Here is a 24,877-nt window from a genome sequence, read left to right as displayed (position 1 = left end):
TGCTCTATTCAGCGCACTACTTCCGACGTTATGTTTAACGCACATGAAAAGCAGCGGAAGTCAATGAAGTTACTACCGACAGCAATTTGGTGCTAAATCCACAATATAGGTCTTGTGCATTCGAACTGTTTAAAAATAAAAAGGCAGTTGTGAGTTCACCAGATTTTTTTTATTCAATTTCATCTTTATATTTGTGGATGAAAAAGATGGTTTACGCGGTTTACCTTTCTCGTAAGACCTCCTCGCATCATATCGAGCAGTGCAACCTGCATTGAAGGAGAAGCATCTCGGGCCATTCCGAGGGCTGCTGAAATTCCTCGACTCGTGAGGTTACCCATCGTATGCCCGGTAGCGGCGATTAAAACTTCCTGCGGTGGGAGCGGATTTCTAATCGCAAGATCCTGTTGGTACGTCTGGAGAGGTCTGCAGCACATTTTGCGTTTTGTCTTCCAGCCGATGTGTGGCATTTTCCTTCGAGGACGTAAGCTGCAACGGAGAACCAGAGTATTTCAATTAGACGAACATCAACAGTTCCAAAACTAACTTACCTTGTGATCTAGTTTTTCGCTCCGGCAAATCTTCACTGCTTTCACGAAGATTCCTTCTAATTCGGAGCTGATTAGGTAGGATTTTGAAGATTTTTTTTAACATTAAATTGGTCGCCTGCTGCTGCTTGATAAGAAAGAAGTGCGGTTTGTTGTCAATTATGCCGCTCACAACTACTAATAAGCGCTACAATTTGCCAAACTGTTGAGCAAATGTTGTGCACAGTGAAACACACAGGTGTGAGTGCTTTGCTCAAATATGAAAGCTAACCATATGTTATGAGGTGAGTTTATTTTGCTACAATTTAAAGCGACTTTTTTCCCCATATTAGGCTGACACAAATTTCGATTTGTGTCTAATGTCACCCCCCCCTCGGAAAATTTTGGTCGGAATAAATTATACAAAAATTTAAAAAATTTGGACCGAAATTAGATTTGTCGAGAAAATTTTTAACAAATCCGATGAGTTTTACAATTTTGCCTAATTGTTTGGGTAACTTTTCATTAAATACATTTATTATTTATTATCCACCCCCTTGACGAGTCAACGAGCAAAGTGACAAAAGAAGAAAATGAGATTTGTTCCGGCCTTATTTAACAGTGCATAAATACTATGCCATACTGTTACTGTTTGATATACTTGATTCAAATTAGTATTTATGGTACGAAATTTTCGGATTCGTATGTTTCAACATGAACTCGCCTATTTGACATAGAGTAACATTACCAGTTGGAGGGAATTTACTGTTTGGAAGGCATGGCAAACTGTATTTTATTATGCGGGTAAACTATGGAAAACATACGAACAGTTTCCTCAGTGCAGGTGATGGTAGTGTGAACTGGGCGATGGATTTCCATGAAAATCGTTCAAGGTGTTACGTCTGTTTGTCTGTGGTCTTGGAGTCATTCCAAGGGTCATTCGAATTCTTCTATTTCTCACCCCTATCGATGGTCTTTATCTGAGAGAGAGGAGACAGCTGGCTTCGATTGCGTGCTACTTAATGGGAGCTTGCACAGTGACGTCACTTTTTATCTCCTTCTCTTTCTCTCCGACGGCGTCGACCTTCGTCGGTGGTCGACCCATATCCGAGTAAACATTGCCCTCAAAATTTTGAGGGCAATGTTTACTTTTTGTATGAGAATTTGCGAGGTTATGCTTTTAGTGCAAGCCTCTATGTCAAGGAGGACCTATCACAAACTGTCACCGTGAACCGAGCTGAAAATCGCACATTGATGGTGTGGGGTGGCCAAATATCCAAAAGATTTTATTAAATTGTTGCTCCATTTGTTGTATTTAAAAACGATAAAATATTAATGTTCAGTTTTCCACGCCATGTGCAACGAATCCATTCATTTTCCATGCTCTGTCGCAACGTACTCAATTGCAAATCATTTTTGACCAATATTGCGGAGATTCCACCTGTTTAGACTCCTGCGCGAAAATTAGTTGCGTGATTTTTTTCTTGCGTGGGCCCACAGATATAAAAACAGACCGCGTCCTGGTGAACATTTCACGCTGCGTTGTTAAGTACACAGTTGGTGATAGTTTTGCATTGTAAACAAACATTAATAATGCACCTACGCTGAAAATGAGCCTAATCATTTATTTGCGTCGGAATCTATAAATCTTCGCAACGGGCAATATTGTGGATTTACCGGCTACTTGTATTCTACCGGTTACTTAAGTAGCCGTTACAAAGTAGCCGTTTTCATATAAAAATCAACTTGATTGTCAAAAAATGAATGTCGCTGAGTAGCTAGTGGCAACGAGGAATAGCGCATACAATAAAAATGTTTAAAATCCTTTTTAAGTTACTCTTTTTATAAAACGGCTACTTTGGAGGCCATACTGAAGCGACCGGTAGAATACAAGTAGCCGGTAAATCCACAATAATACATTCTCAAACCATTGTGCGGCGCACAAAGTTGTAAAAAGATGTAAGAAGAAGACATGTAAACATCATGGCTGTCAGTGAGCTGTCTCCTCTCTCTCAGGTCTTTATTTTCGACCTTCGCGTCAGGTACCATTCAAACGACCTGACAGCATAGACATCTGTCATTGTTTTGACAGCGCTGTTGTTTTATTTTTATCTTTCATCAACACAAGCGCCCACAAGACGAGTTCCATCGTTTTCCCTGATTATAACTTTTTAGGAACGATAATTCAATAGTTTCCGGTTAGAAATGCCGGCTTGCCGAATGTGTTTGCAACCGTGTCTCAGCAACAGGCGTTTGATGGATCGAAGCTTCCGTGAAATGGCCCAGGATGTCTTCTGTGTGCTGGTAAGTTGAATATAAGTTTGTTTTGTCTTTACTACCCTTAATCCTTTTCTGTTCCAGATTGACGTGTCTCAGCGTAACATATCCGTTGCGGCTTGCGATTCGTGTCAAGGAAAAATCAACAAATTTTATGCATTCAAACATAAATCCCGTCAGCGAGAGCAGGATCGCATTGCCATCCGATCGCGACCGGCCAGTACCGGATTTGCGGTTGTGAAGAATTCTGCTGCTGTCGTTGCGGCTACCAGCGAACGCTGCATTGGAGGCGCAACGAAACGTTCGAGGTGGCACAGCGAACAAGACTCCGACGATGACGACGGTATCGTTCCGCTGGAGTTTGACGACGAGCCGAAAAAGAAGAGCGTTGCAACGAAACGGGTTCTGGTCAGATTTACTAAAGAGCAGCTAGCTCATCGAACAAAGAAGGAACTCTACGAGGAACGGCGTACGATAATTTGCGAACAGTGTGGCAAACTGGTACCGGATGTTCGGATGGAAAGTCACAGGAATGAACATCTGGGTGTAAAACCGTATGTCTGCCCGGAGCCTGACTGTGAAATGGCTTTTAGGTGCGCGTCCGATCGCAAAATTCATCACCGAAGAAACCATTCCAACGAACAGTATCCCTGTGAGATCTGTGGAAAAGTTCTGAAAAGTCGATTATCGCTGAATTCACATTCCTACACGCACCGGGAGAAGGAATTTAAGTGTGAACTCTGCGGAATGATGATGCTTACCAAGTAAGTTTTATCACTTAGGTACATCAAAACCCTTTTTCTGATATAAAATTGTTCATTTACTTTCAGATCACGTCTCGAGCTACACATGCGAGTCCACACGCAGAAGCGTGACTTCCAGTGTCCGCACTGTCCAAAATCGTTCTACGTCAGAACGGTGCTCACGCTGCATCTCCGTAGCCACTCCGGGGAAAAACCGTACGTGTGTCACGTCTGTGATTTTGCAAACTCGCATCGGATATTGTACGTGAAGCACATGAAGAGATTCCACCCAGGAGAGGAAATCTACAAGCTATGCGATATGCCGAAAATTGTCAAAAAAACTGAAACGAACTGAGCGTCAAATGTTAATAAATCTTGCTTTCGATTCTATCATATCACGTTCAGTATCATACGGGTCCGTTTTTTTCTTTCTGAAAGGCTTTTAGCCGTCTATTGAACAGCATTGAAACTTTTAAACTGGGCCTTTTGTAGGGCAGAATATAATTCTTCTGAAGCAGTTTACCAGATGTGCACGGATGATGTGGCATCCAAAAAGACATCATTGCAAAAGTTACGGTAGAAAGTGAATTGTTTTGTATAGTCCATGTATTTTATTACCTATAGGTTCTTATCAAGTTGTCAGGTATTCAACGTAGACACAACTTAGAGAGTTTTGTTGAGAATTGAATGAGAATGAGAAGAGATAGGTGCACAGGAGGGCTGCAAAATGGTGCGACGACAAGGAGCGTTCAACATAGCGCAGGCTCTCATAAGTTCCTACTGTAGTGGGTCAGAGGTTCTCAAACATTTCCAGCTGGCGACCCACTTTTGATTGTAATAAAATTTGGCGAACCACCAATGTTTTTTGACATAATTTGAAAAAAAAATGGACTGGTTTATAAATGAAACACAATTCGCCACTTTGTTTGTGATAAGCATAAGTTTCATCGTGGGAAAAATGAGCGAATAAGAGTTGTGATAAACTAACTGTGGTGTCTACCTAATGATTGTGTGCATAGGAAATCTTCTTTTGAAGGATATAAAAGTGGCGACGAGGATCAAGGAACGTGTAATTTCTTTTGAGTTATTACGAAATTATTTCCTTTTGGTTTTCAGGTTGTTGTAATAACAAATTGTTATTTTTGTGGAGAACGGAATTGTTCTTTTATGGTAGAATTGCCATTTATGTTGTGAACAGAATGTTCTTTTTGGCCGATGTTGCATTGACGAAATTGTCTTTTTGTTTTGGTAATAACGAAATGTTATTTTTTTGGTGGTGAACGAAATTGTTCTTTTGTGGCGGAATTGTCATATGTTATGTTTTGGTGAATGGTTTTGTGTTATTTGTATTTTTTGGTAAAGTTACCGATGTTGGGATAGCGAAATCGTCTTTTTGTTTTTGTAGTTTTGTTAGCGAACAGATATGTTCTTTGAAAGTGACGGACTCGTAAGTGCATTATTTTGGTGGTGAATGTAATTTTTTGAAGTTTTCTAAAGGGGAAAGGACTGTGGTGTCTACCTAATGATTGTGTGCATAGGAAATCTACCTACATGAAATACTATTCATGAAAGTACCTAAATGTCTAGGTATGATTCATTATGGCTGCCTAAGGTTGTATAAATACGAGTGGTCCTTAGACCACACAGCAGAGACTGCACAAGCCTTGGACTGTCAGCATCTTTAATGTTCTTCTTTTGAAGGATATAAAACTAACAATCACTCATTTAACAGGCACCATTATGACGAATTAATTCAGCATAATGTTGAATAACGTTTTAATTATTTTCACGTACAACCTATGTTCGGGTTTTGTTCACACAAATTTGGAGAAGTTATAAAGCATCATGTTGTGCACCAACTTAATTTGTTGTTGTTCAAAGCGTTTTACAAATGTACAGGAAAGTTGTTATTAGGCTTTGGTAAAAATGACTGAAAATAAACAAAATGCAAAAATGTTGAACTCTCACGAGAGTAATTATTTGCTCTCCTGTTGAGAACACATATTATGAAACAAGAATTACATATAAAATTACCTAAATCCCGATTAGAACACGAGACCTGTCGATTGCCAGCCGCATGCCTTCCTATCTGCGCCATCCTAGAGATGGTGAGATGCAGCACCCAAAGCAAAACATAATCTTCCCATGACTCAATAATGATCACTCCTGAACTTGTGTTCAGCAGTGGTGAATTAGCACAGCACGTGGTAATCAACTGAACAACGCCTTATACTTCAAGAGCTGTTCAGCTCAAAACACGTGTTTTCCATTCTGATTTCGCTGTCAGTATTTTTATCGCACGGTGAGAAAACTTGTATCGAATGCGGCCAAAAAGTGTTTTTTTGCAATTACGTTTTGAAAAGTTTCACTTTTCAGTTGGCTGAAGTGTCATGAAACTGCCTACTTTTCCATTCTCGTGTGCCGAAAAGTACTACTTTTCGGCACTCTTAAGGGTGCTGAAAAGTAGCACTTTTCGGCACTTTTGCCAGCACACACTTTGCACTAACTTTCCTGTCATCCGTAGATTCAACTGCTGTTTCTATACCGACTCATCAGCACGAATACGAATGTAGACAACTTTTATTCAGATTCGGATGGCAGATCGGGTGAAAAAGAAGCTGGTGGAGATACTTTCGCGACTTTTGTTTTTACCAACAAACAACTGTTTGACAACGGGAGCTCAATCAAATGCTACATAGCCTACCTGATCGATTAAAAAACTACACTAACGAGCATGGATGCTCGCACGTGGTTCCTCCTGATACATGTTTGTGTTGCGAGAAAAGATTATATGGAATGGGTATTTTTCGTAATTACAAAAAATGTTGTATGCACCTCGTTGCAAAACTCGATTTTTTCAGCACTCGTCGTATTTATCCAACTCGGCAAGCCTCGTTGGATAAATGTACGACTCGTGCTGAAAAAATCATCATTTTGCAACTTGTTGCATAAATAACTATTTCCTTATTGAAGATATTGTTTCCAGACGTACTAATTGCGATATGAATATGTTTTTATTTTTATTATTCGATTGATATTTAAGATCTTTAAAAATGTATGACAATATGTGGATCGGTATGGTCTTGGACATGGTGCATTCACAGCATCTGTTCAGGTAATCTACTCATGCTCAGTCGAAGATTCGTTAAGCAATATTTTTATTTATGCTTTTGTCATGGAAGCTTGATATTATGTTCAATAAATAGTGCATAAGGATGTTTAGGGATACTTGAAATGTGTCGATTTCTGAATGCTGTTTGGTTATCTAGGTGACTGTGAGAACAATATTCAGTAAACACGACAGCACTGAAATGTCAAATGCACCAATCAAAGCGTCTCGTACAATCGAACTGTTACGGAAGATAAAAAAAATAATAATCAAGGTACAAGATATCTTGTTGCAGACTAATAATAATAAATAAATGCGTCTCTTGGCACTCAATGTTAAACTACAGAATTCTATTCTGTTTGATTTTATGTGATTCGTTTAAAATTTTGGTTCTTTAATAACTTGGTTGTCTAAACTGTTTTAGCCATGATTTATCCCATAATCCAAACAAAGTTCCGAGTCAAACTATGACGGGCTGAAGGCGTTTATTTGACAAGTGAAAAGCACATTGTTCAGGAGCATATGCTTATCGATACATCAGTTTAATAAGATGCAGACAAATGTTTTGTTAAACTCTTTTGTTAAGAAATCAATGCTTGTCAAATAAATTTCTTGTTAAACTTTTGAAAAGTGTTTTAATTTATCATTGTTGATACCGATGAGGAAAGTCGAACATTGACTATTTTCTCAATTGAAAAATCATTTAAACAGTAATGTGTAGAGCATAATTTTAGTTCAGCTATCATGACCATTATTAAGCAACAATTCAGCAAGCTTGCTTGTTTGTGACTTGAAATTGTTAGTTGCAACCCATGGGTAGCCCGTCAGCGCTATTTGGCTTTCGATGAGGAAGTAAAGCGCTTATGTAAGCGGGACAAACGAGCGTGAGCGGACACTAGGGTGGCCCACACTTATATGAAAAACAAAAATTTCGAAAAATTCCAAGTCTTACCTCCTAAATCAGTTGTTTTGGACTCCCAGAAGCTAGTTGAGCGTTTTGGCTCAACCGATTTTGCTCAAATTTTGAACGTAGTTTGTGGGAGTCCAAAACAACTGATTTAGGAGGTAAGACTTGGAATTTTTCGAAATTTTTGTTTTTTATATAAGTGTGGGCCACCTTAGCGGACACCCTAACCGATGAAGGCGAGAAAGCCTCAAATATCGGCGACATTCGTCTCCTCGACGATGTCTCACGGAATTAAGATTAATGCTACGATGCCCGTGAAAGACACATCTGGACAGCTATTGACCGATTCGGCTGACCAAAGTGCTGAAACGCTGGTTCGGGCACTTTGGAAACCTTTTTCAAGTGTCGGCCACGCCATCAACACCTCAGCATGATTGATGATTCACCAAGGGTTCGACGCATTACTCGAGTAAACACCGAAGCTCTATCAGTGCTGGAGATAGAAACAGTCATCCGTAGTATGAGAACGAACAAGGCCCCGGGGGTCGATCGCATATCAGCCAAGATGCTCCATCCTGACCCCGTAGTATCTGCACAACTGCTGCACAGTGGTTCCAGCCCCATATGAGGGCGGCCATAAATATGATTTTATCGAGTTTTATGATGAAACCGCTAAATTTGATGCATATTTACTAGCGTGGGACACAAAAATACATTTTACTCCTGTACACTTTTTGAGTTCCATTTTGGCCCCATATCAACTGTGCAAAATTTCAGCTCGATCGGAGAAACTATATTTTAGCGCCAGCCGTTTTAAGTTTTCATACGATTTACTATGGGGAAAATCACTTTTTCAAAGAAAAATCGCCACAGGTTGCACCTTAACCTCTAAAAATATATCGATGAATGATTTCTGTTGGAAATTTTACTAGGAACAAACCCTCTGAAGACCGCAAAGCAATCTAAGGTACGTGGAAAAAGTTATTGACTGAATACCGAATGGCATGTCAACGCTGTTTAACATGTAAGGAATAACAATAAATCAGTAACAAATTTTGAAAACGACGTATAATCAATGCTACACCATTGATTATACGTCGTTTTCAAAATTTGTTTACTGAAATAATAAAATCTCGTCATTTTATCGATCGGGTGAGGCTTAATAACTTTTTCCACGAATGTCGCATCGCTTTGCGGTCTTCGGAGGTCTGATTCCTCTTGAAGTTATCTACAGAAATCATTCAACGACTTATTTTTAGGGATCAATGGGTGACCTCAAGCGATTTTTCTTTGAAGAAGTAAATTTTCCCCATAGTAAATCGCATGCAAAACTAAGAATGGCGGGCGCTAAAATATAGTTTCTTCGATCGATCTGAAATTTTGCACAGCTGATATGGGACCAAAATGGAACTCAAAAAGTATACAGGAGTTGGAGTTTTTCCATTTTTTATGTTTTCCCATATAAACCGTGTACCAGGCTAATATTTACATTCCAAATGCGTTTTTGTATTATTTTTTAAAAATGGGATCAATCGAGTTTATGGCCTTACGGAGCCGAAATTCATTATTTTGCAGTTTTGGTTACCAACTGATTAGGATATACTAATATTAGTTTCCCAACTAACAATTTCAAGTCACAAACAAGCAAGCTTGCTGAATTGTTGCTTAATAATGGTCATGAAGGCTGAACTAAAGTTATACTCTACACATTACTGTTTAAATGATTTTTCAATTGAGAGAATAGTCAATGTTCGACTTTCCTCATCGGTATCAACAATGATAAATTAAAACACTTTTCAAAAGTTTAACAAGAAATTTATTCGGCAGGCATTGATTCCTTAACAAAAGAGTTTAAGGTGAATCGGGACGCTGTGTTATTTTTCCTATCTTCCCTCTCTTTCTAACAATTTGCCTCGCAATTTTGAAGATGGTAATCTCGATTTCTATCGCACAGATGAGGCTGAAAAACAATCAGCATATGCACTGCAAGTGAGCATACACAATGATAGATTTTTGTTCCATTATATGAAGTAGAATCTGAGATTACCATCTTAGAAGAAACAGAGCAATGGCGGATATTTCCTCGACCGTCCCGTCCGCCCTTAACAAAACATTTGTCTGCATCTTATTAAACTGATGCATCGATAAGCATATGCTCCTGAACAATGTGCTTTTCACTTGTCAAATAAACGCCTTCAGCCCGTCATAGTTTGACTCGGAACTTTGTTCGGATTATGGGATAAATCATGGCTAAAACTGTTTAGACAACCAAGTTATTAAAGAACCAAAATTTTAAACGAATCACATAAAATCAAACAGAATAGAATTCTGTAGTTTAACATTGAGTGCCAAGAGACGTAATTAACGTAAAAATGAGCCATTTATTTATTATTATTAAATAGTCTGTAACAAGATATCTTGTACCTTGATTATTATATTTTATATCTTCCTCTTCCGCAGCAGTTCGATTGTACACTGAAAAAAATAGACACGATCGATTCATGTGTTTTGACTTTTGAGCTGAGCCAAAAGCGTACACGTTAGTCTGATGTGCTTTTCCTACGTATTATATGTTCTCTACACATTACATAAATCTGATTCATAACATGGATTTCACAGCAAAGCTTATATCACCGAATCAAATGTAATTCACTTCAATGAAATATTTGCTGCACTTCGGATTCAAATAGCTCTATCTTGACCTGAATCCAAAAGTCAAATCATAAAAATTTCATATGTGATATAATTGAAAATGAAGTAATTTTTCAAACGAATTTGCGTTACTGTTTCTTTCAATTGTAATTCATAACTGGTGACACATGAATAAAGACGGTTTAACTTCAACGGTTTTTCCTTGGGTTTTTCGTCATGGCCAACCGACTGGTGGAGAACTTAACTAAGGAGCAGCTTAATCTCGTTTTTACGGTAAGTACAAAACAATCCTACAAAATTAAGTAGTATAAACAATTATATGGAACCAATGCCGTTAATTTGATTTCACATAATCCTATTTTTGCAGGCATAACATAAAATACGAGGGTCTAGTATTGCGATGTTGGTTATCTGCAATGTGAAAAAGCGACTTGCAGCTGCAATTTTGAGAATCTACGGCATCCGTAAACGACTGATATGTCGGCCTCCGTAACCAGACTGATCACGTCGCAAGGATGTTGGAAGAGCAACATCCGAGAATAATACTTATCCAGTAAGGAACCAGAAAGAGCCCGGTGACTCCGAGGTAGGCCGCGCATGAGATTGTGGTTATGGAAAAGTCTTGGCTCGGATGTAAGTACATTTAATCGTCCGGCGATACTGGAAGCATTTGGTGGTCGGGACTAGTAATGGAGAAGGATGCTCTGTCCGGCGTAGATTGAACGAAGTATCCAACCAAGTAAGTAATGTTTAAATTGTATAATAGAGCTACAATAAATTGTTATAACACAGTCTCCGAGTTTTAATTAATACAGATTATTGCATTCGCCTATATAGTGCTCATATTTTGCGCGAGTTCGTTTTTGCCATAACGATTTAGTTTTGAATAACAAACGATGTGTAAAAGTAATTTAACTTTTACACATCATTTGAAATTCAAAACTAAAATCGTAATGGCAAACTTCGAGCTCGCGTGAAATAAGGGCACTTCTTATTGCAATTTTTGCCTGGACGATTATATGGGGAGCGAAACATGAAGTCCATATGCCTTACAACATGAAATTGGATTGGCACTTCAAACCAAATGCATAAGTATTACATTCGAATTCCGTGTAAGGTACACATGAGAATAGTGTGGATTGTTGATAGATCTGTGCAAAAATGATGTTGATGATTCAATATGTTTCACACGTGACATTCATGGGTTTTTACAATTTGCGCAAATCTATATGTAAAACACATTACTCAGGCGTGTAATTTTTTTTCAGTGTACGAGACGCTTGGATCGATGCATTTGACATTTCAGTGCTGTCGTGTTTACTGAATATTGTTCTCACAGTCACCTAGATAACCAAACAGCATTCAGGAATCGACACATTTCAAGTATCCCTAAACATCCTTATGCACTATTTATTGAACATTATATCATGATTCCATGACAAAAGCATAAATAAAAAAAATGCTTAACGGATCTTTGACTGAGCATGAGTAGATTACCTGAACAGATGCTGTGAATGCACCATGTCCAAGACCATACTGCACCACATATTGACATACATTTTTAAAGATCGATATTTAATAATAAAAATAAAAACATATTCATATCGCAATTAGTTCGACTGGAAACAATATCTTCAATAAGGATCAACATATTCGGTACAAGTTTTCCCACCGTGCGATAAAAATACTGACAGCGAAATCAAAATGGAAAACACGTGTTCTGGGCTGAACAGCTGTTGAAGTATAAGGCGTTGTTCAGTAGATTACCGTGTGCTGTGCTAATTCACCACTGCTGAACACAAGTTGTTACGTTTGTAAATTGTTGTGAACATTTTGTCTGTTTATTTTGTATGTTTTACTAAGGTTTGTACATTTGTCCCTGAAATTTAATGTGCATTTGTAGCGCTCCAAAAATTTCAGGAGCGATCCAGTACAAAACGCACAAGCCGTCCCCTAACACGGACATCAAGTTGTAGACGGTCTTGTGTTGTTGCCCGAATCTGGATGCCCCCTTAGGATTAGAAATTCCTAGACCAAAACAAGCTATGAATGCCGCAACAGATGCTGCGAACTAAAGGCGAACTGCCAAACAAAATACAATTCTAGGATGACTGATGGACGAAGAACAAAAATGAAACCTCGTCATCCTGGGATTGGACTACGTTATCTATTTGGATAACTGGGCACAATTTATGTTATGTGTTGCATGTTTGTGTTTTGTGCATTTGTAATGTTCCATTTTGTTTTTCGTATCTAAGTTCCCAGACGTGGGGCCCGATACGGAAAATAAAATGTGCATTTATGAGGTTCCAATGTACTATTCGTTACATTGGCACCCAACTAAAAAATCCACGTTCATGTTATAGTTTATTGTTTCTTTGTTGATCATCTGGTTTAGTTTAGGTAAACTTAGAGTAGATCAAATATAAGTGTCCGCAACAGTAAAGATAGATAAAGGCTAAGTGCTTGGTTGATGGAAGTTCTTTGGCCGTTGGTTAATGGCGTTAGATCATACCCTTTGCCAGGATTCGCTGGCGTTATTAGTTTTAAGTTAGCCTGGTGGCAATTAGTTTAAGGTTAGCCTGGTGGCAATTTAACTCGCGGAGTTATCTGGTAAGCGTTTGGCTTACGTATTTTAGTTAGTCTGGTGACACCAAATAAAATGATCATCGCTGCCATCAACCGACCACTTGGAAGAATGGTAAATAGGAGTTTTTTAGAATTTTTCAAGAATCGCGATTTCGATTCTTGAAAAATTCTTCCGCTGTTGCTGGTGTTGTGTTACGTTTGTAAAGTAGTTGTGACGTATGTAATTTAGTTTTAGGAATTTTCCATGAATTGGAGAATGCAATTCATGGAAAATTCTTCGATTGTTGCATGGAGTGTGTTACGTTTGTAAATTGTTGTGAACATTTAGTCAGTTTATTTTATAGCAAGGTTTGTACATCTGTCCCTGAATTTTAATGTGCATTTGCAGTGCTCCCAACATTTTAGGAGTGATACAGTACAAAACACACAAGCCGTCCCCTAACACGGACATCAAATTGTAGACGGTCTTGTGTTGTTGCCCGAATCTAGATGCCCCCTTAGGATTATAAATTCCTAGACCAAAACAAGCTATGAATGCCGCAACAGATGCTGCGAACTAAAAGGCGAACTGCCAGAAAAAATACGATTACAGGATTGACTGATGGACCAAGAACAAAAATGAAACCTCGTCATCCTGCCTGGGTTCGGACTTAGTTATCTATTTGGATAACTGGGCACAATTTATATTATGTGTTGCATGTTTGTGTTTTGTGCATTTGTAATGTTCCATTTTATTTTGCGTATCTAAGTTCCCAGACGTGGGGCCCGATACGGTAAATAAAATGTGCATTTGTAAGGTTCCAATGTTTTCGTTACAAAGTTCAGGAGTGATCATTATTGAGTCATGGGAAGATTATGTTTTGCTTTGGGTGCTGCATCTCACCATCTCTAGGATGGCGCAGATAGGAAGGCATGCGGCTGGCAATCGACAGGTCTCGAGTTTTAATCCGGATTTAGGTAATTTTACATGTAATTCTTATTTCATAATGAGTGTTCTCAACATGAGCGCAAATAATTATTTTCGTGAGAGTTCAACATTTTTGCATTTTATTTATTTTCAGTCATTTTTGCCAAAGCTTAATAACAACTTTCTTGTACATTTGTAAAACGTTTTGAACAACAACAAAATAAGTTGGTGCACAACATGATGCTTTATAACTTCTCCAAATTTGTGTGAACAAAACCCGAACATAGGTTGTACGCGAAAATAATTCAAATGTTATTCAACATTATGCTGAATTAATTCGTCATGAAGGTGCCTGTTAAATGAGTGATTGTTAGTTGGGTTAGGCGGCCCACGATAGTCAAAACTGCTCAAGAATAGTGAAACACACATAATGTAATGGATAAAGAGGGTGAAAGTTGGAAAAAAGTGTTCCGTGCAATGCAATGCGGGAGGCTCGGCGGGAGGTATTTGTTAGTTTTTGAATAAATTGAAAGTACGACACTTAAGTGACTACCACCAATCTGGTCGCAAACGGTCGCAGCTAAATTCGCCAGTAAATCATTGTTTAAGATTATAGGGAAGTTTTATAGAAGAACGTCCGAAGGGGTCGGAAGGGGAAACATTTTTTTCGGCTAGTTGAAAATTTTCAGTTTTTTATACTTTGTGGAAAAAAGCATCTAATTCAGTCACACTTATTTTTTTTTTTTTTCATAGTGATTACGGCGGTAGCACACTGTGCTTATGTTCTAACACCGCACCCTTTCCCTACGTTTGCTTCTATGAGCCTCTATTTTTGTTTCAACACACAGAAGTACGTAGGCATATCGTGGCCCAAGTCGACACTGTTTTGGCCTGCGTTGAACAAAAATAATTTTAATAAAAGTTTCCCCTTTTTTCTTTTTGTATATTGTTTTTTTTGTAGTATGGTCCATGTATTTAGTTAGGTTCTTGTCAATTTGTCAGTTATTCGAAGTATATCTCCAATATGTAGTCAATAAGTCAATTAAGTCATTCTGATCTGTTCTATCATAGCAGCTTTAGTCTTTGCTTTATTGAAGTGTAGTTTTATTGGAAATATGCTGAATATCGTCATTAAAAAGAGACGTCTGGAACTGTGTCCTGCTAGTTGTTCCGCCATGCACATACGTCATGTCTTAATAATGCCTAGGAGATTAACGAAAACACGTGTGTTCGGTCAGATGTCCATTGCGTAGAAAGTCAAGGAAAATAGGTTTCTTTATTGTTAGTTGTTATGTAAGCCTCGCTTGAAGCACTTCCCGTGAGAACCCTGTCATCTGTACACCAACTAATCCGTATCTTCGTACACAGCTAAATACTATACTGCCAACCGGTGAAAAGCCTATGGGTAAATATTAAAAAAAAAAGGAATAATAATGCTGTCTAGCGCGTTGTTTTCTATCGGCCACTATTTTAGTCTAGTTCCCAACTGCAAGCTTTTTTCCAATCTTATCGTCAATTGTCTTCTAGATACCCCACGGAATTGATGAGTAGTGAGTTCAATGCAGAGATCCTCCCCCCCCTCACACTCCCAAATTGTGGTAGGCCCCCGCTAAACCTGCAAACCAGACCCACTCCCAGCCAAAAGCTCTAGCAGATGTGGACAAACCGGTGCTCAACGTGCTCTCCCATAGTGGCAACATCAAATATGTGGACTGTACAACAATAGTAGTTTTAATGAAATGAATACTAAGAATTTAGGCCGACACTCGAAGTGACGAACTTTACAGTGCTAGTTGAGTAAATACACGAAAGATGGGTAACAACAAATGTGCACAAACAGATGCATAACAATATGCATGCAAAAAAAGGCCGCAACTATCCATTGTGAATTTAAAATAATGACAGCGTAAATATAATGGAACAGACTCACCGAATTTAGCTCCAAAATGCCCCCTAGACGATGGTATTGTTCACTCTTTGTAGCCACGCGTTGTAGAAATGAACCTGAAATGACAAGAAGACAGTGGGCCGCCAAACTCCACAAAATGGCGGCCCGGAAATTTTAGTATTCTGTTTATAGCATTGTTGAGCATCATAGAGAGCATAATTTATATTCAGTTTTAAATATAGTTCTTTGTTACTATGCTAAGAAATAGAGAGATTCAAAAGTTTTTTTTTTCTACCTGCACCAGTGAACTTCTTGAGTGAACAGCATTCAACATCTAAAATTTAGATTCTAAATTGTTCATTCACTAATGCGATTTTCTTATCACCCTGCCCTCTCTTCACTTGAAGATATGAGTAATGCAGACATTCCACACGCACTCTTGCATTATATAATAAGGTTGGACCCTGCTGCAATCAATGTCGTTATGCTATCCACTCCTGAGTTTATAGTTGATATAAAAATAATTTCGAAGAAGTGAAAAAGAATAGTACGAATCTACTTGTTAATGCTGCTACTATTACTATTACTACTACTCCTACTACTACTACTAACTAGTACTACTAATACTACTATCAAAAGTGCAATGAGTGATCGTTGGCTTCCCAGTCTTGTTAGTAGTTAGAGGGTTAGTATAGACTGGTAATAAGCCCTGTCGGTCCCCCCAGCACTGCGCGTAATCAACTGTTGTTAGATCATGCGGCAGCGATTAAGCGTATGCTGGAGGCATGACAAATCAAGCGTTTAAATTAAAGTCATTAAAGCAATGGTATGATTATTCAGATCCTATTTTAGTTTAATTTTGTAAAGAAATGCTTTAATTCAAAACCTAGTTACTTTCAAATACTATTCCATTTACTATTTCCCTAATTTTCGTTACTATATTTAATTTAGCTAATCTATAATTATAAAAGACAAAACTGAAACTATTTAAACACATTTTCACTATATGACGACGCTTGATAAGCCATCGTCAAACCCATCACTCTTGGACAGGGCATCTAATTCAGTCACACTTATTCAAATAAAATGATATATTGCGCAGTTCCCACCCAACTGGACCCCTTTCGCAGTTAGTATAAGTGCGGGATCGTGAATAAAACTGCGATTTTGCATCGAATCGTTTCGGTGTCTTCTGCGCACTTATTCAGCACTTTGTAATGCATAAGTGCGCAGAAGACACCGACACGATTCGATGCAAAATCGCAGTTTTATTCACGATCCCGCAGTTATACTAACTGCGAAAGGGGTCCAGTGGGGTGGGAAATGCGCAATAGTGAGCCATCTAACTTTATGATAAACATCGATTTCAACTATGTAAGAATCGAACACAATCAACCAAATACATGTCGAATAGATGAGTTTTTGTAATAGAGTGATAAATGCATAGGACTGAAATTAGAATAATTCAAATAAAATATCTACTCAAGAACAACTACTTTCATGAGTTCTGCGGAAAAGTTTCGGCATACATTTGATAAAAGTAATGATTGTCCCTAGTTATTAAAGCATTGAACTTGATGTTTCCGCAATGATATCACAGTTTCATTGAGGTCAAATTTTTGGATTAATGACCTATGGCGGAACCACTGTGTGCTGCATCGATTATTCTGCAACATATGGGAATTCCTTAATTTCCTATTATATAGTCACGTCCATCATTCTCTTATGGACAAATTGATTGTTTTTTACAAGTTTTGAGCAAAAAATAAATCCGCACTGAATCATTTACGCATCTTCACTGAAGATTCTTAAGCCTCACCGCAGCAAGTGAGAAATAATGGTTCCCACCCAAGTAACCACAAGCATTATACCATTGCACGAATTCGACTGAATATCAACCTTTGCAATGCGAAATGCAATAATTCCACACTTGTCATGCAATAATCCTTTAGATTGGCATTATCAATGTAATGATTAGGGTGGCCCACACTTATATGAAAAACAAAAATTTTGAAAAATGCCAAGTCTTACCTCCTAAATCAGTTGTTTTGGACTCCCAGAAGCTACGTTCAAAATTTGAGCAAAATCGGTTGAGTCTAAGGGGGCGCTCAAAACGCTTGAAGTTTGTATGGGAAAACTTGGCCAAATGTATGCAGAAATTTTAAGTTTTCGAATTTTGCCGCTAGGTGGCGCTGTAAGCGTGCAATAACCAAACCCTTTGGTATTATTGTAGGTGACTATATGCCAAAGAACTTTGTCGAAGACCGCGAGGTGATCCGATGGCTGTGAAAAAAGTTATACCACAGACAAACAGACGTCTCACTCTACTCACTTCCCATCGTTTCCCTTTTTAACGGATTATTCAAATATTCCGTAGTTCGCAAATCGCTCGCTCATGGCGCTCGCATCGTTTTTGCTCCTGTTTGACGTTTGCTCACTACCGCCATCTACTCAGTGGATTTGCGTACCACAGCAAAATTAGCATTGGGCGATTATGTTTGCGTGACGATGATTTTTATCGCACTTTGTTCTAAGTGATACGTCTGTTTGTCTGTGGTTATACCCTAGTCAAAGTGAGGCAAAGTATTGAGATTTCATCTATCTATTTATATAATAAAAATGCAGTGGCATACGTGGGACTGCGCATAACTTGCGAACGGATGGTCCGATTCGGGTCGTCTGAGTTTTGTTCAGTTTGTTTTCACCCAAGGAAGGTTTATAAGGCAAAAAAACATGAAAAAATTGAGATTTTTTTGAAAATCGGGTTTTCATACATTTTGAACGGGGACTTGGACTTGGCTAGGGACTTGAAAAGTCAAAAAACGCAGTAGGCAAGACAAAGTTTGCCGGGTACAGCTAGTTATTTATATTATTCCTTTATGTATTGGAAAAACAACATTAAAGTTTATCCTCACTTTACCTAAGGTATAACTTTTTTCACAGACGTTGGATCACTTTGCGGTCTTCGACAAAGTTCTTTGGCATATAGTCGCCTACAATAATACCGAAGAGTATAGTTATTGAACGCTTACAGCGCCACCTAGCGGCAAAATTCGAAAACTTAAAATTTCTGCACACATTTGGCCAAGTTTTCCCATACAAACTTCAAGCGTTTTGAGCGCCCCCTTAGGCTTAATTGATTTTGCTCAAATTTTGAACGTAGCTTTCGGGAGTCCAAAACAACTGATCTAGGAGGTAAGACTTCGCATTTTTCAAAATTTTTGTTTTTTATATAAGTGTGGGCCGCCTTAATCAGCAGTAGCTCCTGCAGAAATCCCAGAAGATTCTCCGAAAAATCTCAAGGCGAAACTGAAACCATTTCCCCACTTTTTGGTTTTTGATTTTTTATAAAATAACTAAGCAATATTTTCAAAATCGGTTTTCGTACACATGTAGAGTATAGATCAAGGTATCTCCTGATTTTTTTTTTCATGGTGAGAAAGTCCAGGATAAATTCTGTAAAAACTCTGAGAGACAACCCAGGATCAACACCGGAAGGAAACTTCTGAGAGAAGTCCTTTGGGAAATATACCAGCTGAAACTTCTGTAGAAAACCAAGGAGAAACTCTAGAAGAAAGCTATCGGAAACATTTTGAAGAAACCGCAGGAAAAATTCGGAAGGAATTCCTGCAAAAATCTAGTGAAAAACTCCTTAAAACCCTTGGAGGAGCTTTAGTAAAAATCCCAGGAGTAACTCCTTCAAGAGGAATCCCGAGAGAAACTCTAACAGAAATTTCGGGACAGCATCTGCGGTGTATCCTGAGAGAAACTCTTGTGAAGATCTCGGGATGAATCCTGGTACCTAGAAACCCATGGGAACTCGGAGAAACCCTCTAGAGAATTCAGTATGAAGATATGAAGTTTTTCAAGGAAGAAGAAATGTTCGAATCTTGGAAAAATGCTGTTAGGAATCCGATTTTCTAGATCTAGCTAGATGGATACACTACCACTGCATAATTGCCATTTTTTTATTTATACTTACGATGCAATAAACTTTGTGGACTTTATTTCTGAGTAGATATACTAGTGATAAAATACGCTACTTTTCATTTTTATGACCCAATGTTTCTAGATTGAGTTTAAATAAGGGCGAAAGTAACATGATCGATTTCTCTTCATCGGCTCTCTCTTCTTCAAATTAAAGTGACAAGATGCAAGTTTTGCAATACTTCTTTACGGTTAGTCGCAAGATTGCACCGCAACCTAGCGTTTTATGGCCAAAAAGTGCAACCTTTCTTGCATCTTGTCACTTTAATTTGCAGAAGAGAGGGACGCTGAAGAGAAATCGATCAAGTTACTTTCGCCCTTATTTAAACTCAATCTAGGTTTTATTATTTTTTTTGTCGATGCAAAATTTCTCTGAGTATTCACGAATTCACGATATTCCCTTAGTATTCCTGGTTTTCCCATGTCAAATAAAAATCCCTGAGGATTCCCAGTTTTCCAGGTTTTTCCAGATAGTACACCCTGTCTATGTGCATATCTCGGTAATATTTAAAAAAGCCTTACCAGTAGTTGCTGTACATATTCTATGCAACTCACTGAAAAGGAATCGCTTGTTAATCCCACACAGCATCAGTTTGGATCTGGATTCAGAATGGGTTAGGTATTGCTCCACGCATGATTATTATATCCCCTGTCATTGATTGAAAGTAATGCATGCGCGCGCATACACGATACGATCTTTACTTTAAGTAAATGTATAGCCCGCGTTCTAGCTACATTCGCTCATCGATGAAGATCTAGCTGTGCATGCAGACGGTACGGAGAGCAAGAATGATCATCTATGATGAAGTACATACCATACGCAGTAAAGTATTGGTATGTGCGTATTTATATTAGGGTGGGGATAATATTTTCTGAATTAAAAATTTTGGCTTAGGAGCTTGGGCAAATTTCTAAATTTTATTAAACTTTTACACGACATCGACTCGTTTATTACTACTTAGAAATGCCTTTTAAATCCAGGAAAAATAAGGCATACCCTAATGCACATCAGTATAGTTATGAATCCTGCTGCTATTATTAGAACACTTCTCCACGGAGGGTGTATTGCTGTCAGCAGTAGAAGAACAGTGAGAAAGAAAGTGACAAAACGAGATATGATCGTCATGTGGGGGAGTTGGTGTATGGGCAACGTTTAGTAATGCGTTTGCCATATGTTTGCCCGCGATCAATTGGTATAGTTAACTCTTTTCACATGGACTTCGGATACGATACTCGAATGAAATCCACGAACGCAACCCTCATTTAGTGAGTGGAATTTCCATTCTTTATTTGTTTGTGTATTACCTTATTATCATTACCATTTTTCATTTTTTTTTTGTTTTACAGTAGCTCAGTAAAGTATTTAATTTTATGAAATAGAAGAATATAAGGGGATTTTGCTTACTTAAAACGTTCGCCTTTCGGTTCCAGTTTTTTTTATCATAGCGACATTTTTTTTCCACAATGGAAAAAGACACATTCCTATTTAAAACGAAACTCATTCCTTCCTCGTGTCGTGGGGCTGTGTATGATGAATTTATTCACACTTGACCTTTTGTTTTCTTATAGTACGTAGAAACGAATAAAAATTGCGCAACCATACACAATTGTAGGGAAGTCGAAACTGAACAGAAAAACATTAAGTTAGGGGAAAACTTTAAAATAACTCTAGGCTTTGATTTTGGGGTTTCTTTAAATATATGTACGACGAACGCTAGTTTTGTGCCCCGATTAGTTGGCAGACAATCGGTCGAACGACTGCCGAGACTCGGCCGCGGGTAAACTGTTCTGTTGTTTGTTTGCTTGGTTAACTACTATTCTTTACTTCTTTGCTATGATTTCTGCTTTTTTACTGAAATAAGTTTTAGATTTGTTCTTCAATTAGCGCCGAAAAACTGGGATGCAACGTGTTTGGGTTTGGAAAATTTGGCTCTGGAAGGAGGGAAAATATAATGCTATTACTAAAAAAGGAATAGGGATTTGTCTGCAGGTTCGTGGAAAAATCAATAAATACAAACAGTTGAGCCGTGTGAGAAAAATATATATATTAACTTTCAGATTTGGAAATGGTGATATCATTAACATATTGCTGACATATACTTTTCCAGGAAATCCTTCACAAGCATCGTTAAGAATTCATGCAGGAGTTTAGTCTGGAATCCAGGTAATCGATTTAGGGTTTTCTTTTCCAACGAGCTCTTGAATTTCAGACAGTACTGAAGGATTCTAGAACCCACTGGAGAATTTCTAGAAAGAACTTCTGCAAGATTACCGCAAGGAACTCTTGGTGGATTTGAATGGACTTCTGAAGGATTCCCGGAAATAACCCCTTGGTTATTCCCATAAGGAACACCAGGAGGGCTCGCAGAAGTAACTTCTAGAGGATTTCCGAAGAAACTGTTGAAGGATTCCAAGAAGAAATTCTTGAAAGAAACGATGTTAGAAACTTTAGAGAAAAGGAAAAAAAAACGATTACAGAAATAATCCAGCAAAAGGTTCCATATGATTGCTAAAAAGAACTTCTTTAGAAATTCCAGTAGGAACTTCTGTAAAAATGCTCAGACGAGTCCAAGAAGGATTTCCTGGAAAATCTCAGAAGGAACTCCACACGAAATGCTAGAAAAACTTTTGAAGGATTCCTAGGAAGAATTTCTGCGGGTACCTCAGAAGGGATTTCAGATGCAATATCTGCAGGAATTTCTGGAGGAATATCAGAAACTAATCTTAGAAGAATTCCCGTACAAAATTCTGAGGAAAACTTCAAGTAAACTCCTGTAGAACATCTTGGAGAATCTCAAAGCAACTCTTGTAGGCATTTCAAGCGAATCTTTCTTGGTTAAACTCCAGAATAAATTGCACCGACCTTTGGTTGAGCTGCTGAAGGTATTCCTGTAGAAACTCCCGAAGGAACTTGAACAGTGAAACTTGGGTTAATCCCAAAAGGAACTTCTGAAGATCAGAAATATTCTTGGAGGAATCCCAGAAGGAACTCCTTTTAAAACCTAAAAGTAGTTCTAACAGACTACAGGAAATTCTAATACAGTTCTAACAGACTACACAGAAAATTTCCTAGATATTTTCTAAAGGTATCCTAGAAGAAACTTCTAAAGGAATCCGTGAAGAAATACATGAACGTATCTCAGAAGATACCTTTGGAGGATTTTTTACCTATTAAGAGCTGGGAATTGCACACTCAGCGCTGATGCAAAGTTCCTGAGTTTGGGGTCTTTACTACCGAAGTTGCGATGAACATTTTAAAATACACTCTTTATGTTTTCCTTGGTAGCCCAAAATTTCAATACTTTACTAAAACAGCACGGTCTCCTCAGCGATATGTTAACTATCACACAGGTATCACTCATAATCAATGTTTTCGGGTAATTATTCGTCGTCAACTGGAAGTAAAGTGGCTTAAAATTTACACAGAAAAAAAAGCCATCGGTAGTATCATTTTGCACATTATAAATTTGTATTGCAGTATGCAATAAGCTGGGAAAAACCCACTTCTAGGTGTTAATGAAAAGGTTTATGTTTTTCTAATACTATTACTTTATTTCTCCCACAAAGCACGCACATACTTCAATGCGCTTCTTCGGTAAACATAGACAAGTTCCATTTATCGCTTCTCTGATATCCGCACCGCGGCCCAACACATCCCAAGTAAGCCGAATTCGATTCCTACGCATCCATCGGACATTATTACTGTCCTACAAATCTCCGATTTTTTTTTTGTTTCAGTACACAGGCTATAAACTATCTCGGTACTCTACTAGATTAGTTCTTCTTGCATTTGCCATCCGTTCTATCTTGCAGGGATCGCTCTTAGCTTGTTTATGATTAATTTCAAGAAACCACCCTCATTCTTGTTGGCGCAAAATACAACTTCCGATCGAGTTCCATGGCCAAATCGAATTCGACCGGAAACAAGAACCGGGATGAACATTTCCGTTATTCTGTTGTAGTTATTGATTTCTTCTTTGTATTTTTTGGAAAATGGTTTGCAGAATACATTACTTAAAAACGAATGCTGGTTATTTTAGAGAAAAGTCTTCGTCCTACCTCCTCCGGCGGCCTCTCCGACCTTCAAGCTTCTCCGCCACCACCTTACGCCGGAAGTTGCAGCTTTTTGCCCTTCAACACCTTGGTGATGTAGAGGTAGAAGAAATCGCAGTACAAGATCGTCTGGATGGCCCCGGCGAAGATCGCAATCAGATCGTAGTGTCCCTCGGCGTAGTACCGGTAGATCCAGTTGAGCAGATACAGGGCACGGTACGATCCCAGCGCGAACAGGTAATGACTGGTAATACTTTCCGCTTCGCCCGTTTTGCTGACCAGGAACAACTGCGGCAAGATGGCCACCGCCTCCAGGTAGATCGAGAACGTCCACAGCACTTCCAGCGGCGTAAAGCTAGCGTTGATCAATAGCGCCAGCACGAAGCACGGCAACAGCAGGAACTCGATGCGGAACGAATCGTGATTGTGGTCGTAGGTCGCTTTGAACTTGACATACATCAAATAAAGGGTGGCGAACGAGGACGTGATGAAGACCAATTTCATCAGCGTGTTGTACAGGCTAATGAACGTCGTAACCAGATCCAGATAACGACTCACATAAACCACGGCGAACAGGATCTGCGATTTACCGGAGATGCCAGCGCATGACCTCGTCTTCCATATTTTTATCAGCAGTAGGATAATCGCCAAGAGATGTGACAAGTCACCGGCCAATCGGAAAATATTCATCTTCACCCGCTTTCCACACCGCCTTCACACGAAATTATACCTCAAACGACGCCGCACGCACGTAGCTCCCGGCAGACCACACCAGGGAAGCCGGATTTTTCCGTAAAAACGTCGGAAAATGGGAAAAACTTCGGAATTTTCTCAACCGAACCGGACCGACTGACGTGTAAACACTCTTTTCCACCAAGATGGCAATTTTATCCGGCTGTCCCGTTCTGGTGCCCGCTTGCGACCACGGATGAGCGAGCGAGATGGCACTCGGGTGCTGTTATTTTTTGACAGCTAGCGAACGCGAAAAGCGTTTACGTGTCAAAGCCGGGTGGTTCGTTTCATTTCGACTGGTAGTCATTGTGCTACCAAGATCGATGCGTTTCGGTTTTGCGTTTCCAGGGTGGAATTCAAAAGTGTTGTTTGAAAGACACTCGTGCCCCAAGAATTCAGATTTTTGAACTTTTTGTTTTATGAAATGTATTTAAATCATAAATTTGAATTATTTACGTAGTACATAACTGACATTAAAAAAACTTAAAAAGTAAGGAAGATACAACTAG

General features: G+C 38.7%; 2 protein-coding genes across 2 annotated transcripts; one reads left to right on the top strand and one right to left on the bottom strand.

Annotated features, from left to right (window-relative positions):
• The first annotated feature begins 2,655 nt into the window (after nucleotides 1-2,655).
• Nucleotides 2,656-3,956, top strand: LOC115255281 (zinc finger protein 782). Its single transcript, XM_029853249.2, has 3 exons — nucleotides 2,656-2,828; nucleotides 2,886-3,565; nucleotides 3,632-3,956. Exons 1-3 carry the CDS (start codon nucleotides 2,730-2,732, stop codon nucleotides 3,897-3,899), a joined length of 1,047 nt encoding a protein of 348 aa, XP_029709109.1. The 5' UTR covers nucleotides 2,656-2,729; the 3' UTR covers nucleotides 3,900-3,956.
• Nucleotides 3,957-20,845: 16,889 nt separating this feature from the next.
• LOC109417765 (ER lumen protein-retaining receptor) lies at nucleotides 20,846-24,526 on the bottom strand. The gene is made up of 2 exons (XM_019691908.3): nucleotides 23,643-24,526; nucleotides 20,846-21,515 (listed from the first exon to the last, which is right to left on the bottom strand). The coding sequence occupies exon 1, from the start codon at nucleotides 24,324-24,326 to the stop codon at nucleotides 23,688-23,690; it is 639 nt and encodes a 212-aa protein (XP_019547453.1). The 5' UTR covers nucleotides 24,327-24,526; the 3' UTR covers nucleotides 20,846-21,515; nucleotides 23,643-23,687.
• Nucleotides 24,527-24,877: the final 351 nt, after the last annotated feature.

The sequence above is a fragment of the Aedes albopictus genome, chromosome 2, assembly GCF_035046485.1.
Source record: "Aedes albopictus strain Foshan chromosome 2, AalbF5, whole genome shotgun sequence".
Taxonomy (NCBI): domain Eukaryota; kingdom Metazoa; phylum Arthropoda; class Insecta; order Diptera; family Culicidae; genus Aedes; species Aedes albopictus.
Note: the sequence above shows the minus strand (reverse complement) of the source record. Positions and strands in the feature narration are given on the sequence as shown.

Excerpts from the sequence above, each read along its gene's own strand:
- LOC115255281 (XM_029853249.2), top strand. The coding sequence starts at position 2,730 with ATGCCGGCTTGCCGAATGTGTTTGCAACCGTGTCTCAGCAACAGGCGT. Across the intron at positions 2,829-2,885 it reads AGGATGTCTTCTGTGTGCTG|ATTGACGTGTCTCAGCGTAA; the intron begins GTAAGTTGAATA and ends TTTCTGTTCCAG. Across the intron at positions 3,566-3,631 it reads GGAATGATGATGCTTACCAA|ATCACGTCTCGAGCTACACA; the intron begins GTAAGTTTTATC and ends ATTTACTTTCAG.
- LOC109417765 (XM_019691908.3), bottom strand. The coding sequence starts at position 24,326 with ATGAATATTTTCCGATTGGCCGGTGACTTGTCACATCTCTTGGCGATT.